The sequence below is a fragment of the Physella acuta genome, unplaced genomic scaffold (genome assembly GCF_028476545.2).
Source record: "Physella acuta isolate Inbredline_101_S28 unplaced genomic scaffold, ASM2847654v3 ptg000123l, whole genome shotgun sequence".
In the NCBI taxonomy this organism is placed as follows: Eukaryota; Metazoa; Mollusca; class Gastropoda; family Physidae; genus Physella; species Physella acuta.
In genome coordinates, this window is record NW_026731642.1 from 449,628 (window position 1) to 469,186 (window position 19,559).

General features: G+C 41.1%; 1 protein-coding gene across 3 annotated transcripts in view; it reads left to right on the forward strand.

Annotated features, from left to right (window-relative positions):
• Window positions 1-19,559, forward strand: part of LOC131934909 (signal peptide peptidase-like 3) — a 66,539-nt gene that overhangs the window by 17,344 nt on the left and 29,636 nt on the right. For all 3 annotated transcript variants that reach the window (XM_059291170.1, XM_059291168.1, XM_059291169.1), the window contains one exon: window positions 17,122-17,188. In XM_059291170.1, coding sequence (XP_059147153.1) covers window positions 17,151-17,188 — 38 coding nt within the window. In that variant the 5' untranslated portion in view covers window positions 17,122-17,150. The remainder of the gene's footprint in view (window positions 1-17,121; window positions 17,189-19,559) is intronic.

A 19,559-nucleotide genomic window follows, 5' to 3' on the forward strand; every position in this document is an offset into this window, starting at 1 on the left:
CATTAGGACGTGTATTTAATGACGACGAAGTGTGCAAGTGTATGTTGTGGCGAACATTAGGACGTGTATTTAATGATGACGAAGTGTGCAAGTGTATGTTGTGGCGAACATTAGGACGTGTATTTAATGACGACGAAGTGCGCAAGTGTATGTTGTGGCGAGCATTAGGACGTGTATTTAATGACGGCGAAGTGTGCAAGTGTATGTTGTGGTGAACATTAGGACGTGTATTTAATGACGACGAAGTGCGCAAGTGTATGTTGTGGCGAACATCAGGCCGATGTGCCCAAATGTATCTTGTGGCGAACATTAGGCCGATGTACCCAAGTGTAGGCCTATCTTGTGGCGAACGAACATTAGGACGTGTATTTAATGACGACGATGTGTGCAAGTGTATGTTGTGGCGAGCATTAGGACGTGTATTTAATGACGACGAAGTGTGCAAGTGTATGTTGTGGCGAACATTAGGACGTGTATTTAATGACGACGAAGTGCGCAAGTGTATGTTGTGGCGAACATCAGGCCGATGTGCCCAAATGTATCTTGTGGCGAACATTAGGCCGATGTACCCAAGTGTAGGCCTATCTTGTGGCGAACGAACATTAGGACGTGTATTTAATGACGACGATGTGTGCAAGTGTATGTTGTGGCGAACATTAGGACGTGTATTTAATGACGACGATGTGTGCAAGTGTATGTTGTGGCGAACATTAGGACGTGTATTTAATGACGACAAAGTGTGCAAGTGTATGTTGTGGCGAACATTAGGACGTGTATTTAATGACGACGAAGTGTGCAAGTGTATGTTGTGGCGAACATTAGGACGTGTATTTAATGACGACGATGTGTGCAAGTGTATGTTGTGGCGAACATTAGGACGTGTATTTAATGACGACGAAGTGTGCAAGTGTATGTTGTGGCGAACATTAGGACGTGTATTTAATGACGACGAAGTGTGCAAGTGTATGTTGTGGCGAACATTAGTACGTGTATTTAATGACGACGAAGTGTGCAAGTGTAGGTTGTGGCGAACATTAGGACGTGTATTTAATGACGACGAAGTGTGCAAGTGTATGTTGTGGCGAACATTAGGACGTGTATTTAATGACGACGATGTGTGCAAGTGTATGTTGTGGCGAACATTAGGACGTGTATTTAATGACGACGATGTGTGCAAGTGTATGTTGTGGCGAACATTAGGACGTGTATTTAATGACGACGATGTGTGCAAGTGTATGTTGTGGCGAACATTAGGACGTGTATTTAATGACGACGATGTGTGCAAGTGTATGTTGTGGCGAAGATTAGGACGTGTATTTAATGACGACGATGTGTGCAAGTGTATGTTGTGGCGAACATTAGGACGTGTATTTAATGACGACGAAGTGCGCAAGTGTATGTTGTGGCGAGCATTAGGACGTGTATTTAATGACGACGAAGTGTGCAAGTGTATGTTGTGGCGAACATTAGGACGTGTATTTAATGACGACGAAGTGTGCAAGTGTATGTTGTGGCGAACATTAGGACGTGTATTTAAAGACGACGAAGTGTGCAAGTGTATGTTGTGGCGAACATTAGGACGTGTATTTAATGACGACGAAGTGTGCAAGTGTATGTTGTGGCGAACATTAGGACGTGTATTTAATGACGACGAAGTGTGCAAGTGTATGTTGTGGCGAACATTAGGACGTATATTTAATGACGACGAAGTGTGCAAGTGTATGTTGTGGCGAACATCAGGCCGATGTGCCCAAATGTATCTTGTGGCGAACATTAGGCCGATGTACCCAAGTGTAGGCCTATCTTGTGGCGAACGAACATTAGGACGTGTGTTTAATGACGACGATGTGCGCAAGTGTATGTTGTGGCGAGCATTAGGACGTGTATTTAATGACGACGAAGTGTGCAAGTGTATGTTGTGGCGAACATTAGGACGTGTATTTAATGACGACGGAGTGTGCAAGTGTATGTTGTGGCGAACATTAGGACGTGTATTTAATGACGACGAAGTGTGCAAGTGTATGTTGTGGCGAACATTAGGACGTGTATTTAATGACGACGATGTGTGCAAGTGTATGTTGTGGCGAACATTAGGACGTGTATTTAATGACGACGAAGTGTGCAAGTGTATGTTGTGGCGAACATTAGGACGTGTATTTAATGACGACGAAGTGTGCAAGTGTATGTTGTGGCGAACATTAGGACGTGTATTTAATGACGACGAAGTGTGCAAGTGTATGTTGTGGCGAACATTAGGACGTGTATTTAATGATGACGAAGTGTGCAAGTGTATGTTGTGGCGAACATTAGGACGTATATTTAATGACGACGAAGTGTGCAAGTGTATGTTGTGGCGAACATCAGGCCGATGTGCCCAAATGTATCTTGTGGCGAACATTAGGCCGATGTACCCAAGTGTAGGCCTATCTTGTGGCGAACGAACATTAGGACGTGTATTTAATGACGACGATGTGTGCAAGTGTATGTTGTGGCGAACATTAGGACGTGTATTTAATGACGACGATGTGTGCAAGTGTATGTTGTGGCGAACATTAGGACGTGTATTTAATGACGACAAAGTGTGCAAGTGTATGTTGTGGCGAACATTAGGACGTGTATTTAATGACGACGAAGTGTGCAAGTGTATGTTGTGGCGAACATTAGGACGTGTATTTAATGACGACGATGTGTGCAAGTGTATGTTGTGGCGAACATTAGGACGTGTATTTAATGACGACGAAGTGTGCAAGTGTATGTTGTGGCGAACATTAGGACGTGTATTTAATGACGACGAAGTGTGCAAGTGTATGTTGTGGCGAACATTAGTACGTGTATTTAATGACGACGAAGTGTGCAAGTGTAGGTTGTGGCGAACATTAGGACGTGTATTTAATGACGACGAAGTGTGCAAGTGTATGTTGTGGCGAACATTAGGACGTGTATTTAATGACGACGATGTGTGCAAGTGTATGTTGTGGCGAACATTAGGACGTGTATTTAATGACGACGATGTGTGCAAGTGTATGTTGTGGCGAACATTAGGACGTGTATTTAATGACGACGATGTGTGCAAGTGTATGTTGTGGCGAACATTAGGACGTGTATTTAATGACGACGATGTGTGCAAGTGTATGTTGTGGCGAACATTAGGACGTGTATTTAATGACGACGAAGTGTGCAAGTGTATGTTGTGGCGAACATTAGGACGTATATATAATGACGACGAAGTGTGCAAGTGTATGTTGTGGCGAACATCAGGCCGATGTGCCCAAATGTATCTTGTGGCGAACATTAGGCCGATGTGCCCAAATGTATCTTGTGGCGAACATTAGGCCGATGTACCCAAGTGTAGGCCTATCTTGTGGCGATCGAACATTAGGACGTGTATTTAATGACGACGATGTGTGCAAGTGTATGTTGTGGCGAACATTAGGACGTGTATTTAATGACGACGATGTGTGCAAGTGTATGTTGTGGCGAACATTAGGACGTGTATTAAATGACGACGATGTGTGCAAGTGTATGTTGTGGCGAACATTAGGACGTGTATTTAATGACGACGATGTGTGCAAGTGTATGTTGTGGCGAACATTAGGACGTGTATTTAATGACGACGATGTGTGCAAGTGTATATTGTGGCAAACATTAGGACGTGTATTTAATGACGACGATGTGTGCAAGTGTATGTTGTGGCGAACATTAGGACGTGTATTTAATGACGACGATGTGTGCAAGTGTATGTTGTGGCGAACATTAGGACGTGTATTTAATGACGACGATGTGTGCAAGTGTATGTTGTGGCGAACATTAGACTGATGTGCCTGGAGCCACAATTTCCTACACTGTTGTCACGTCTATGTCAGTCTATGATTCGTTTTTTTTTTTGGCCTGACATATTTTCATTATCGCTCTGATCTTCCCTCATCTTAACCTCTCTCTTTACACACACACACCCCCCCCCCCCCCCCCCCCCCACCTTCTTTACTTTGTTGCTCTAACCTATTTAAACCCCCCAACCTGTTTATTTCCATTCCCTTCACTTAATCCCACTCAGGTGGTCGGCCATATCATACCGCTATTTTCCCCCATTTTTCCCCCGTTAAACCACACACTGTCACCAAAAAGCCACTATCCCCACTCCATAGGAAACAAATGTATTGTAAAATAACGATTTGGTTTTCTTGACATGATATTGATATAAACCCGAGGGCCGCATTAACTATCAAATATCAGTTCGGGGGCCAGAGTTTCTTCAAGACATCTCTTCGGGGTGGCAGCGCCCCCCCCCCCTACCCGAAGAACGTGTACCGTCCCGTCCTCCCTTAACGAAATATAATTTATATAGAAATATATACAAATTTAAAGTGTCCCCCCCCCCCCCGGAGTAAAAAGTCTGAAAGAAACACTGTCGGTGGCCAAAATCACACTCGAAGTCCAAGTTTGCTCTCAAATTGTTCTTCACGTATTTCAATCTTGAAAATATTTGTTCACACAGGTATCTTGTTCCAAAATTTGAAAGGTACTTTGATGCAAAAGTTTTAATATTAGGAAAATCTTCCTTTTGCAAAAACTTATAAAAAACCTCCCGCCCTTCTTTGAACGTGTTGCTAATGACCTCCAGCTGCAGTTCACCTTTGCAACTGGCCACATTTGCTTCAAATGGGTTCTGAAACAGTCTCACTTTTTTTCTGCCTTTGAATCCAAGTCAAAAAACCGCTACTGAAACTGCAGCTTGAAGTCTTTGATGATCTCGTATGCAAATGACGTGGGGAACTCAGTGGTTGCTTCAGCCTAAAGACCTTGCACTGCTGAGAGTGCGTAAGTTTTTGGCGTGTACTTGTTCCATAAACATGACAAGTTGGATCTGAAAGCCTCTATGTGTATAGATCAGAAACTAAATTTCCATCTCTTGTAGTTTTATGACTAGTTGTGTTTGCAGCAGAGGCCAATTTCTATACCCACTCTTCATCAGACATTAAGTACATCAGCTTGTGGCTTGCCTTTACTTTCAAGGAAGTCCACCTATTTCCTTTCTTAACTTAAACACTCTGCTCAGAAATTCTCGCAAATTAGCCATCTTACTGCTGTGAAATATGGTAAATCTTGCGATTCTGTGTTTCTATCTTTTAACATGTCTCTGAACTATCTATATTCTCTCCGGTAACAGTGCCATACTTTCTATGCAGGGAAGCCAGCTCTTGTGTTATGTTTATGTCTTCATCCACACCTCTAATGAACATAAGCAGTTGAGATGTGGAACAGCTGTCCAGCAACTGATCCATTACAATTAAAAAATTGCCAAACTTGCTTGCATTTTCGCTATTTGAGTCACGATGATTTCACCGATGTCTGCAACACGGCGGACAATGGTATTTGCACCCAAAGCTACATTTTCAAATTGTTTTGAATTTTCTGGGCATAGTTTCTCAGCCACCTCTAACAAACATTTATTCCGTGGACAAAAAGATCGCCGCCCGCGGGCCGGATGAGAGGACCTCGCGGGCCGGATGAGAGGACCTCGCGGGCCGCATCTGACCCGCGGGCCGTAGTTTGGAGATCCCTGATATAAACGAAATAAATACTACGCCACATTGCTTGAACTTCTCTCCCCTGGTTATACACGATCACTTAAGTCTAAACACCCCCCCCCCCCCCCTGATTTAGTGACGTCATATTGGACGACTTTTCATTCTGTCACTGCCAGCAACTTTATTATCGTTTCCTCTACCTCGTTTCTCCCATCTCGTTTCTTCCCATCTCCAAGTGTCTCCCAGACAAATACCCCCCCCCCTCTCCTCCTTCGTATGTTATATCAGATCTCCATTCAGACCCATCACTTCTTTAAAATCTGTTTATTTATCTCGTATACCCGTGTCCCGTTTTATTTAGTCATACATTTAAATCGATGACTTGTGTCTAGTAGCTATTAGGAGAGTAGGGGAGATAATCCATTTTGATAATCGCGCATTAATCTGAGGGAAAAGGAGGGTATTTGTCCGCATTAACATTACTATCTGGGCTTCTCCTGTCGATTTTTTTCTGTCTTTTCTTATTCCTTTATATTTATTGTATGTCATTTTCATGTCTAATGTGATAAAAAGATGGTATGTTGGTGTCCGCTGTATGTGTTGTATGTTGGTGCCCTAGTGGTGTCTGTTATTGGTTACCTTCTAGCGTCATACTGATTGTTGTTCTTCGTATGATAGCACAAGTTCCTCCACGCAACACCCCACCCCTCCTCCCTAGCATGACACTGTGTTTACACACCGTCAAAAAACGGAGCCTTTAATCTGCCTGTAATGTAACTTCTGCTGTACAACATCTTATGGCTACAGATGGTGTTACGATCCTTTAATTGACCGCACTCCCAGCAGAGATTTGTCTTTGTCCTGTGGTAAAAACACACAAGACATCGTACGGGACTGCTGTTGTTGTTGGCCTCACCCCTTCTAGTCGCCCGTCTCCTTACAGTCGCTGTGTTAGTTTGATATGTCGTACACTTCGTATGGTGATTGTATCACTTTGCTAGACGTGTGTTTAGTGATGTATATAACGTACTCTTTCTTATGGTGATTTTATCATTATGCCAGACGTATAATATTACGTACTTTTTCTAATGGTAATTTTGTCATTTCGGTTGACATGATTGTGTTGATGTAATATTAAGTCTTGTTTTAGCGGCAGTTTTGTCAGATCTTCTACTTCTGGGTTTACCTGTTGGTCTGAAACTACGTGCTCTGTAGTTCTACCGGCATTGCTACTCATCTTTTGAGCATGGCTTGTCAATTTTTGGTAGTTTAGAATAATAAGCTAACCTCGAAATTTATTTTTGTCTTTGTATTTCCTTGATCGTTTTTCTACATTTGCCATGTTTGATTAAAAAAAAATGCACGTCCATTTGCTTATAACTGGTTCAAGACGTTGGCATTTACTTCCCATTAACCTAACAGATTTTGTTTATCATTTTCCATTCATCTTTTCCTGTCGATGCCCAGGACACACCGGGCTGCCACAAAAAGCTCTGCCCGCTTTTGCCGGTCTCTGGTAATTTCCTATGCATTTCACCAAGATAGTCCGGCTCTTGTCAGTTATTTTTTCTAATGTGCGCCTCCACGTCTCCCTTGACCTTCGTCTTTTTAAAACGTTTTTCTTAACTCAGCTTCGCGTTTGTTTGTTTGTTTGGTTGTTTGGATGTTTGTTGTTAAAATTGACATCGAAAATTAGCCCACTTCTGATTGCTCTAGAGACCTGAAATTTGGCATGCATGCTACTTTCGCCTAACAATTTCAGATGCAATCATAAAAACTAGCAATTAGTGACCGTAATTAGCTTAATTTAATTACGCCCCAAGGACCATAAAATTGAGGACATGATTTCTAAAGATACCGACAAGACTCGAGGCCTATTGACACAGTTACTTCGGCCCCAATCGATGTGAGCGCGCTGGCCGTGATCGTATAGTGGTTAGTACTTCGCGTTGTGGCCGCGACAACCCAGGTTCGAATCCTGGTCGCTCAAGATTTTTAGTCCGTGTATTTATAAACACTTTTTTAAAAACCACGTTTTTCATGTGTAGCAACGGACTAAAAAGGAGAAAATAAAATACTTAAAAAAAACTTTTTAAAAAACCACGTTTTTTATGTGTAGCAACGGACTAAAAAGGAGAACGGACACGGTAACACATTGTTAACGGTGACACGGTTGGTACGCTGGGCATGCTAAAATACACATAAACACGTTTTTCCTTAACTCAGCTTCGCGTTTATTTGTTTGTTTATGGGAGATTTGATCACGTGATTCGTGAGTAGATCTCCACGCCAGCAACGTAAATTACACCCTTTCTCTGTTTAAAGCGTATCGGTCGCTCAAGATTTTTTTAGTCCGTGTATTTAAAAACACTTAGTCAAGTCATACTTAATCAAGTGATTAGATAAAGTAGAAAATAAACTATATAAAAAACTTTTTAAAAACCACGTTTTTCATGTGTAGCAACGGACTAAAAAGGAGAAAATAAAATACTTAAAAAAAACTTTTTAAAAAACCACGTTTTTCTTGTGGACTAAAAAGTAGAAAATAACTATTTACATACATTTGATGACAAAAAACGTGGGTACGTTCACCATCAAATTTCCCGACCCATCTGCCCGACCCACGTTTTTTGTCATCAAATGTATGTAAATAGTTATTTTCTACTTTTTAGTCCACAAGAAAAACGTGGTTTTTTAAAAAGTTTTTTTTAAGTATTTTATTTTGTCCTTGAGGTGTCTGGTTCATCGCCATTCCTGTAATCTCATCTCGTCTGATCTTTAATGCATGACCCGTCCAGCGCCATCTCTTTTTTATTACTTTAAAACGGACTCCATCTCCCATGTCTCTCAGTAACTTATCATCTTAGGTAGTGTAGGGCCTGTGGTTGCCTTTTATCTTTCGCAGGCACGTAGTTTGGAAAGAATCCAGTGATCTATTTTTATTGATGGTTGCTTTCCAGTATTCGCTGCCATACATGAGAACACTGAGATATTACTTTTGAAAAAGTCAGCATTTGGTCATGGAGGAGATTTTCTTCGATCGACGTCTTTTTCGCATGGTTGCAAAGGCTTTTTTTTTTTGGCTCTACAGATTTTTTAATTTCAGCGGTGCAGTCTCCTTCATAATTGACAATGCTACCTAATTTTGAAACCATTTATTAGATTCTTAGCTAGTTCTATTCTGTTTCATAATTTTGATATTGTTAATGTTGAGTCCAACACCATTTGCAAAAGAAATCACTAACTTGACCAAACTCTAATTCCAACCTCCTCTTATCTAAAGCAATTTTAGCCTCTAACTCCTGTCTCTCTAGAGCAACTTTCTCCTTCTCTAAAGCAATTCTAGCTTCTAATTCTACCTTCTCTAGAGTTTTCTCCTCGCGGAGCAACACACCAGCCAACAAACTTTCATCAAATACTCCTTCATTAATGAAATGAACAACAATTTTATCTCTCAACACTTCTGACTTCTGCGTAACAGAATAATCCAATTTCAATTCCTTAACAACACTAACCAAAACTTTTCTACTCAACTTTTCTACATCTTCAACAGTAGGATTAGCCAAAAAAAGACTCCATAACACTAACTTGAAAATCACAACAAGCCTAGATTCTTTAAATTAACACACCGTGTTGGGCCGTGTACTTGACCTCTAAATGTAGGACGTGACACGTCTGCTTATTTGACCTAGATACTCTAGCCTGAGCGCGCGTTGTAAGAACACTGCGCTACTGGATATAAAACAACTAAATCCAACTAACCTTAGTATTCAACTGATATAACCAACAACTGGAACGACAGATTAAATCCCGGACGAGCCCCCACTTTGTAACGTTAACCAATCTATCAGCCAAATAGAAGGAGAACGTCCCCGGATTCTTTTTTCGGGGTCATATGCAAATGACTTACGGCCTAAGTGGATGAACACTTAACACAACGACTCACTAGGGCTCGAATTTAATGTCTAGGGAAGCTAGTGATACTATTGTAATTAACACTCATCCAATCTACATACGACCTTTTAATCAGCGAACACAATTGTGGCAGAACACAAAGATGAACTAGATAAAATATTTAATGTATAAAATATCAAAAACCCAACTTACACAATGTAGGAAAAAACACTATCACAGATTTCTACACTGTCAAAAAAACAGCCACAGGCCACACAACACTGCTGTAGCTTCAGGAATTACTTAGCGACAAGTAATATTAAACTAGAAGACTAAATCACTTAAGAAAGCAAGGCACACACAGGTCTTAAGTACTCTCACGTTCAAATGGTCAGAGTCTATAGCCGGACAATATGGACGGCTGCCTGAGCAAGATAAAACGGCCTCGTAGACTGCCAGGTCAAGATAAACTGCCTCGTGTTGCGAGTGTGCAGTGCAATTAAAGACTTCTGTGACAGGGGAGGTTATCCTCAACTCATGTCGCCATTGGTTGGGATAATCATCTGATCAGAATCATTCAATCAGATTTTAATGGAAAATTTCTATGTCTCAAACACCTTAATAAGTCAGTGGAAAAACCCCAGGTGTTACACCATCATTCCATATAAGGAATTATACAATGTCAAAATAAAAATGACTCGACCTAAGTAGGTCACATCCCCTCCCTTTTTGGAAGTGACAGATAGGTTCCACAAAAACATACATAAGGAACCAATCTGGCAATGAAATAACAAAAATGTTTTACAAATGTAGGCAATCAAAATCATAATACCAGATGAAAATATCCCTGAACTTAAAAGGGAAGTAACTCCAACTTTTACAATTGGTGAAAGGGGAGTAACCCTTCAAAAAGGTCATTATACATCAAAATCCCTCAAAAAAGGGTATTACAATATTTCCATGTGGATATTAAAAGTGGTAAACCCGCCAGGGTAAGACCTTTATTTCAATGACTAGCTACAATATCAATTGAGCCATATGAGACATATTATTATAAAAGATTACATATAATCAAAAACCACCTTTAATTAAGGTTCACCTGAAAATAAACAAAATATTCAACAGGATTGGAATTTTGAAAAAAATTCAAAATCATACCACTCATTTCCATGTTCAAACACAACACTTGTGCACGGTCTCAATGAACCACAAAACATGTCACATGATTAATGTGTACAATAAGATTTTACATCCTTGACAAACAATCAGCCACAACATTATCACTACCCTTAATGTGTGAAATTTCCAGATTAAAATTTTGGAAATATAAGCACCATCTCAATATTCTTTGATTTGTCTGTCCTAACTTAGAGGTAAATTTCAGGGGATCATGGTCAGAAAACACTCTGACTGGATTGGTTGAAGAAGAGACATAGACTTCAAAATGTTGTAATGACAAAACTAAAGCTAAAGCTTCTTTTTCAATAGTAGAATAATTCTTTTGGTTTTCATTTAACTTCCTGGAAAAAAAGGCAATGGGATGGTCAATTCCCATGTTGTCTTCTTGAAATAGGACTGAGCCAATGGCTAAGTTGCTAGCATCAATGGCAAGTTTAAAGGGCTTGCTAAAATTTGGTGCAGCCATAACAGGAGCATTTGATAAAAATGACTTAATGGTTAAAAAAGCTTCTTGACATTTATTGGACCATTCAAATTCAACACCCTTTTTCAATAATGCAGTAAGAGGTTCAGCAATAGCTGAAAAGTTTTGACAGAACCGCCTATAGTAACCAGCCATCCCAAGGAACTTTTTGATCTCTTTACAATTTTTGGGAGGTGGTAACCTTACAATAGCATCTACTTTAGCTTCAATGGGCCGAACTTGGTTCGTTCCCACTTGATAACCCAAATAGGTAATTGAAGCTTTACAGAAATCACTTTTATGTAAGTTTACAGTAAAATTAACTTCAGACAATTTTCTAAAAAGGTTAGTCACTTGAACAATATGTTCTTCAAAAGTATTAGAAAATACAACTATATCATCTATGTAGGCCTCACATTGGTCTATGTCAGCAATGACAGAGTTAATGACTCTCTGGAAAGTTTGACCAGCATTTCGCATACCAAAGGGCATACGTTTGTATCTATAAAAACCATTAGGGGTTACAAAAGCAGATATTTCTTTTGCACGGTCAGATAAGGGGATTTGCCAGTATCCTGAAAGTAAATCAATTTTGGAAATTATCTTAGCCTGACCAACTTTATCAATAACGTCTTCTATCCGAGGTAATGGATAGGAATCAGCTTTGGTGAGCGCATTCACCTTCCTAAAGTCGGTCACAAACCTGAAAGATCCACCGTCTTTCGGTACTAGGAGACATGGGGAACTCCAGCTGCTGAAACTGGGCTCAATGATATCATTCTTGAGCATATAATCAATTTCATCTTTTATCAAAGCAGCTTTTTCCGGGTTAACTCTATAGGGGTGTTGTTTAATGGGTTTTGCGTCACCAACGTCTACATCATGAGGTGGAACCTTCGCTTCTTTGGGGACATCCCCAAAAATAGAGGGAAATGTCTCAAATAACTGAGACAATCTCTGGCTTTCCTCTGTGGACAAATGCATAAGGTGGACATTCAAATTATCTAAAAAGGAAGAATTTACCAATTTTGGAGGTTTCAATTTATCATGTATCACATCATCAGAAACATTAGAACATACAGGTAAAGTAATTTTAGCTGTGGATTGAAAATTGTTACAATTATCATAATACTTTTTCAGTGAGTTGACATGATACACTGTCTGTTTCTTTCTTCTGTCGGGCGTATTGACAACATAGTTCAAATCACTTAATTTTGAATGCACAGTAAAGGGTCCACAATATCTCAAGGATAACGCATTGTTCGGAGTAGGCACTAGCACAAGAACTTTGTCGCCTGGATTGAATGTTCGTTTACAAGAACTCTTATCATACAGTCCTTTCATTCTCACTTGGGCCTTTCTTAAGTTCTTGTGAGCCATTTCGCACACGGCTTTCAGTCGAACGTGAAAATCGTCGAAGTTTTCCACTGGATGATCACTGGTACCTGTCCAACGTTCGTGTATCAGCTTCAGGGGGCCACGGACAGAATGTCCAAACACAAGTTGAAAAGGCGAGTAGCCTAAAGAGTCCTGGACACAGTCCCTCGCGGCGAAAATAATCCAAGGAACAGTCTCATCCCATTGGGTGTTACTATTAGCGAGCGTTCTTAGCATGGTTTTGAGGGTTTGGTGGAACCTCTCAAGTACGCCTTGAGACTGAGGGTGGTAGGCTGAGCTGGTGATGTGGGTAACGCCTAGCTTGGCTAGTGCTTCCTGAAAATGGTGACTGGTGAAGTTGCTGCCTTGATCTGTTTGCACGATTCTAGGTAATCCAAAGGTAGTGAAGAACCGGGTCATGGCTCTGACTACAGTCTTTGCCTTAATGTTCCGTAAGGGAATCGCCTCGGGAAAACGGGTACTTGAACACATAAAGGTAAGTAGGTACTCGTTGCCCGCCTTGGTTTTAGGCAAGGGACCTACACAGTCCATGACGATTTTAGAAAAAGGTTCTTCTAATACAGGAATCGGACTCAAAGGGGCCTTAGGAATTGTCTGGTTTGGCTTTCCGGCCAACTGACAGTTCGTGCAACTTCTACAGTAACGCGACACATCTTTTCTCATTTTGGGCCAAAAGAACAGTTCTTTGATCTTCGCCGTCGTTTTAGTGACACCTGGGTGCGCTGACATTGGATGGTCATGTGCCAGCTTAAGTATTTCATGCCGATAAGGTGGAGGGACCCACAGCTGGTTTTTACCCAACCATGGTTCGGCTGGTGAGGCATTCACTGGTATAGCGCGACGAAAGAAGAGGCCGTTCTCGGAGAAATATTCTCCATCGTCAGGTGATAGAGATTTTTCGACCGTTGCCTTGAGTTCCGCGTCGACTTGTTGAGCTTTAATGATGTCTTCCTGAGATATCCTCAGGGGTAAGCCCAGGCTTGTGTTCTCTGGAAGCATAGACTCCAATTTGGGAGTCGAATTTCTTGACGATGACGGTAGGTGTGGTTCAGGCGTTGTGTCAGCTAATTGTTTGGTCTGGCTTCTTGTCACCGCACATGCAGGATACAGTTCATTATCATTATCTGGAACTGTTGACAAAGGGTCTGAAACCGTACAGGGGTATACTTTGCTTCCCGCAAGGTCATTCCCTAGAAGTAGGTGTACTCCTGGGACAGGAATACTATCTATCACACCTAAAATGACCTCACCTTCGACGAGATGATGTTTCAGGGCAAACTTGTGTAGAGGGACGACAGTAGATTTCGTCCCCACTCCCTGGATAATGGAAATCCTTCCGGTGTTCGTCTCTGGTGAAATGTCCATTGAACTTTTCAAAAGGAGTGATTGTGACGCTCCTGTGTCTCTTAGAACGGTGATATTCTTCTGAGACAACGGATCACCTGGTTTGCTAATGATGGCTTCGGCAATAAAAGATGAAAAGTCAACTTTTCTCGATCCCTCGAGATCGGTAGACTCGGAAGAAACTGGATGGTGGCGAGAACAGTCAAAATGTGACTGCACATAATGCGTGGAGACTTGACTACCTTCTTGCGGACACTTAGGGTTAGAGTCCTTTTGAATTCTAGAGTTCATAGTTGAACTGGCTGCTTGAGGGGGTAGAGCATAGTGCGCAGAAGTACGCACCACCTCTCTGTTATATTGACGACGTTTGTAACAGTCCTTGACATGGTGACCAGGCCTTTTGCAGAACTGGCATACTGCTCGACGATTGAGAGTTGATCTTGGTTTCTCTCTGGACTGTGATGTCTTCAAATGTTGGCCAACAGGAGGATTGCTGCCAAAAAGGGGAAGCACGGGGTTGAGGCGGTTTCCTGACACTGGTGGTTTCTTATGCACCAACATATATGTGTCAGCCGACTCAGCAGCCTTCTGGATGTCAGTTATCTTGTTATCCAGAATGTGTAGTCGTATCTCTTCAGGCAGGGACGATAGGAATTCTTCCCTTAGGATAAGTGACCTGAGTTTCTCAAACTCAGAAACTCCCTCCGAGTGTAGCCACCTTGAGAATATTTTCTCCTTTTCAAAGAGAAATTCCACATATGATTGTGTGGGTAACTTGCGGAGTGTTCGGAATTTTGTCCGATAGGCCTCGGGCGTCAGTGCGTAGGCCTTCAAAATGGCAGTCTTGACCAAACTATAGTTATTTTGAACGTCGTGAGAGAGTGCCTGGTATGTTTTTGCAGCTTTCCCAGTAAGGACAGAGCTCAATAAAGCAGTAATGGAGGTTTCGGGCCATTCACAAGTCTTCGCTAAACTCTCAAACGAGTTAAAGAAAACGACCAAATCTGTTTCATCAAATTTAGGAACTAATTTCCCAAATTTGGCAATCACTTGCCCTACCGACAACTTTTTTGGATCTACCAGAGAAGTGACATCACTAACTTGACCAAACTCTAATTCCAACCTCCTCTTATCTAAAGCAATTTTAGCCTCTAACTCCTGTCTCTCTAGAGCAACTTTCTCCTTCTCTAAAGCAATTCTAGCTTCTAATTCTACCTTCTCTAGAGTTTTCTCCTCGCGGAGCAACACACCAGCCAACAAACTTTCATCAAATACTCCTTCATTAATGAAATGAACAACAATTTTATCTCTCAACACTTCTGACTTCTGCGTAACAGAATAATCCAATTTCAATTCCTTAACAACACTAACCAAAACTTTTCTACTCAACTTTTCTACATCTTCAACAGTAGGATTAGCCAAAAAAGACTCCATAACACTAACTTGAAAATCACAACAAGCCTAGATTCTTTAAATTAACACACCGTGTTGGGCCGTGTACTTGACCTCTAAATGTAGGACGTGACACGTCTGCTTATTTGACCTAGATACTCTAGCCTGAGCGCGCGTTGTAAGAACACTGCGCTACTGGATATAAAACAACTAAATCCAACTAACCTTAGTATTCAACTGATATAACCAACAACTGGAACGACAGATTAAATCCCGGACGAGCCCCCACTTTGTAACGTTAACCAATCTATCAGCCAAATAGAAGGAGAACGTCCCCGGATTCTTTTTTCGGGGTCATATGCAAATGCCTTACGGCCTAAGTGGATGAACACTTAACACAACGACTCACTAGGGCTCGAATTTAATGTCTAGGGAAGCTAGTGATACTATTGTAATTAACACTCATCCAATCTACATACGACCTTTTAATCAGCGAACACAATTGTGGCAGAACACAAAGATGAACTAGATAAAATATTTAATGTATAAAATATCAAAAACCCAACTTACACAATGTAGGAAAAAACACTATCACAGATTTCTACACTGTCAAAAAAACAGCCACAGGCCACACAACACTGCTGTAGCTTCAGGAATTACTTAGCGACAAGTAATATTAAACTAGAAGACTAAATCACTTAAGAAAGCAAGGCACACACAGGTCTTAAGTACTCTCACGTTCAAATGGTCAGAGTCTATAGCCGGACAATATGGACGGCTGCCTGAGCAAGATAAAACGGCCTCGTAGACTGCCAGGTCAAGATAAACTGCCTCGTGTTGCGAGTGTGCAGTGCAATTAAAGACTTCTGTGACAGGGGAGGTTATCCTCAACTCATGTCGCCATTGGTTGGGATAATCATCTGATCAGAATCATTCAATCAGATTTTAATGGAAAATTTCTATGTCTCAAACACCTTAATAAGTCAGTGGAAAAACCCCAGGTGTTACACCATCATTCCATATAAGGAATTATACAATGTCAAAATAAAAATGACTCGACCTAAGTAGGTCACACTGTTAATTTTTCTTTCATAATTTTTTTTTTTAATTTTACTTCTAATTCTTTTAATTTTACTTCTACTAATTTGACCCCTGTCTGAATCATAAATGGTTATGTGATATGGTCAAAGCATACAACTTTCCTTTGGAATCCTTCATATATAATTTTAATGGCATTAATGTCATTGAACCCATTTCTAATTGTCTAGTGTGTTGCCAGTTTCACCATCTAACCACTCTCCCATTGTCAACATAATTAAGCCATCTAACCAACAGATGACTACTTTCCTATTGACCACATATATGAATCATTTAACCACCAACTGACCACTCATCTACTGTCCACATATTTGAGCCATCTAACAAACAATTGACCACTCTCCTATTGAACCATTTAACCACCAACTGACCACTCGCACTGACCACATATTTGAATCATTTAACCACCAACTGACCACCCATCTACTGACCACATATTTGAGCCATCTAACAAACAATTGACCACTCTCCTATTGAACCATTTAACCACCAACTGACCACTCGCACTGACCACATATTTGAATCATTTAACCACCAACTGACCACTCATCTACTGTCCACATATTTGAGCCATCTAACAAACAATTGACCACTCTCCTATTGAATCATTTAACCACCAACTGATCATTCGTGTTGTCCACACATTTGAACCATTTAACCACCAACTGACCATTCGTGTTGTCCACACGTTTGAATCATTTAACCACCAACTGACCATTCGTGTTGTCCACACGTTTGAACCATTTAACCACCAACTGACCATTCGTGTTGTCCACACGTTTGAACCATTTAACCACCAACTGACCACTCTTGTATTGTCCACAGATTTGAATGTTGAAGCGAGTCTTGAAAAGATGCCAGACGAACAGATAACTGAGGCGGCCACCATCTCGTGAGTCACGTGGTGTTTGTTGACATGTCTGTGTACGTTGTATTTTTGTTTCTGCTGGTCCATGTTAAGTCTGTCCCGGCCTGGCTTGGACACAGGTACGTTGTCTGGTCACCTCAAGCCCTGGGCTGGTCGTGGACAGGGGTCACGTGTCCCTCTTCCCTCATTCCCCCGCCTTTCACCCACCAACAAACACGTACTTTTTCTCGTCATTTTGGCTTCACACCTATACGCTTTTCCTGTCTTTTTAATGTTACACATTTTCTTGTATCAGTAGATCCCACATATACACATTTCTCGTCTCCAATGTCGAAGAAATTAAAATAAAACACTGCACAGTTACAGTTTAAACTAAGACCTTTACAGACAACATTGATGAGCTCTCATTTACATAGTTGATGAGTTCCACGAACCTAATTTAAAAAGAGTTAAGCCATAACTTTAAAAAAAAAAACCAACAGCGTCGAAAATGGACTGACAGATGTATTGAAATACATGATTATTCTTTGGTAGAGCGCGAGACTGTTAACTCGAGAGTCTCAAGTTCGAATCTGGGTTCTAGTCCCTGAGTACACCCAACTCTGATGAGTACTTAACTCACGTTAGGGGATTTAAGGGCGGCTAGGCATAGAGCTGCCCACACTATCCCTTCATATGCCCGAGGTCACGAAACATGAACACTACTTCATCTCCCCAGTGGGTCGCTAAAGAGGAATCATTTTTTATTTTATTTTTTATTTTTGGGAACTCTTCTGGTCTGAAGTTTAGTTCCATTGTTCTCACACTGTTTTAGTCTATAACCATTTTTCTCTCATACATGCGTGAAAACGCTCTGGTAGAAGAAACACAGGTCGTATGTTAGAGCAGCACTGCAGGGATTTGACCCCCCCCCCCCCCCCCACACACACACTTCTGTCGCCAATCTTTGCCGTGGAGTGGAGTGCAATACTGCTACCTTTGTCCAGCACTGAAGGGCATAAGGGTGATTGCTAAATTTAACTGACATAAATTTTACTACATTGGTGTGGATACGATTCACTGTCGTCATTATCATTGCATTAGTATCATAGCGGAGCATAGGGCCTCCTTCAAATCTCGTCACTCTCTGCAGTCTTATCCCAGCCTTTGCATGCAAGGTGTGTGTGTGTGTATATATATATATATATATATATATATATATATATATATATATATATATATATATATATATGTATCGGTACTTGTCTACATTATGCTACATGCGGCATGTCGAAGTCTTTTGACTGGTATTGATAAGTGACACGTCTGTTGGCTGCTGTGGTACTTAACGACGTATATGTGTGCGTGGCGAGGGGGGGGGGGATTATGGCCTTACATTCTTATGTTGACCGTACTTGTGGCAGTACACATAAGGCCCTGTTTGTCATGCGCGGATTACCGCGCGGTAATGCGACGCTTGCCATGGTAACGGATCAGCACGGGTCATCGCGTCAGCCCGTGCAGTCACGCGAGGGTTTTTGTCTTTAAACCGTGTTACCAAGATTTACAGCTGTTTCTGTCGGGAATCTGTGTCACCAATACTTTTGTAAACTACAGGATCTGTGTCACCAATACCTTTTTAAACTAGAGGATCTGTGTCACCAATACTTTTTTAAACTAGGGAATCTGTCACCAATACCTTTTTAAGCAATCTGTGTCCCCAATACTTTTGTAAACTAGGGAATCTGTGTCACCAATACTTTTTTAAACTAAGGGATACTGTGTCACCAATACCTTTTTAAACTAGGGAATCTGTGTCACCAATACCTTTTTAAACTAGAGGATGTAACGGACACCTATCTACCAGCCAGATAGATGGTGAACGCCCCCGGATTCTTTTTTGGAGTTATATGCAAATGACATAAAGCCTAAATGAATGAACACTAACTCAACAACACACTAGGGCTCGATTTCGATGTCTAGGGAAAACTAGTGATACTATTGAAGTTAACAACTCATCCAATCTGCATACAACCTTTAATAAGCGAACACAGTTGTGGCAGAACACAAGGTTAAACAAGATAAAATATTTAATTTAGAAAATAACAAAACCCAACTTACAAAGCGTAAGAAAAAATTCTATCACAGATTCTAACACTGTATAAAAATAGCCACTGGTCACATAACACTGCTATAGCATCAAGAATCACTTGGCGACAAGTAATATAATATTAGAACACTTTAACAACTTAGGAATGCATAGCACACTCAGGACTTAAGTTCTCTCACGTTCAAATGGTCAGAATCTATTGCCGGACAAAATGGACGGCCTGGTCATAATGGACCGCTTGATCAAGGTAGACTGCCTCGTGTCGCCTGTGGGCGATCTAGTTAAAGACTTAGGCAACAGGGGAGG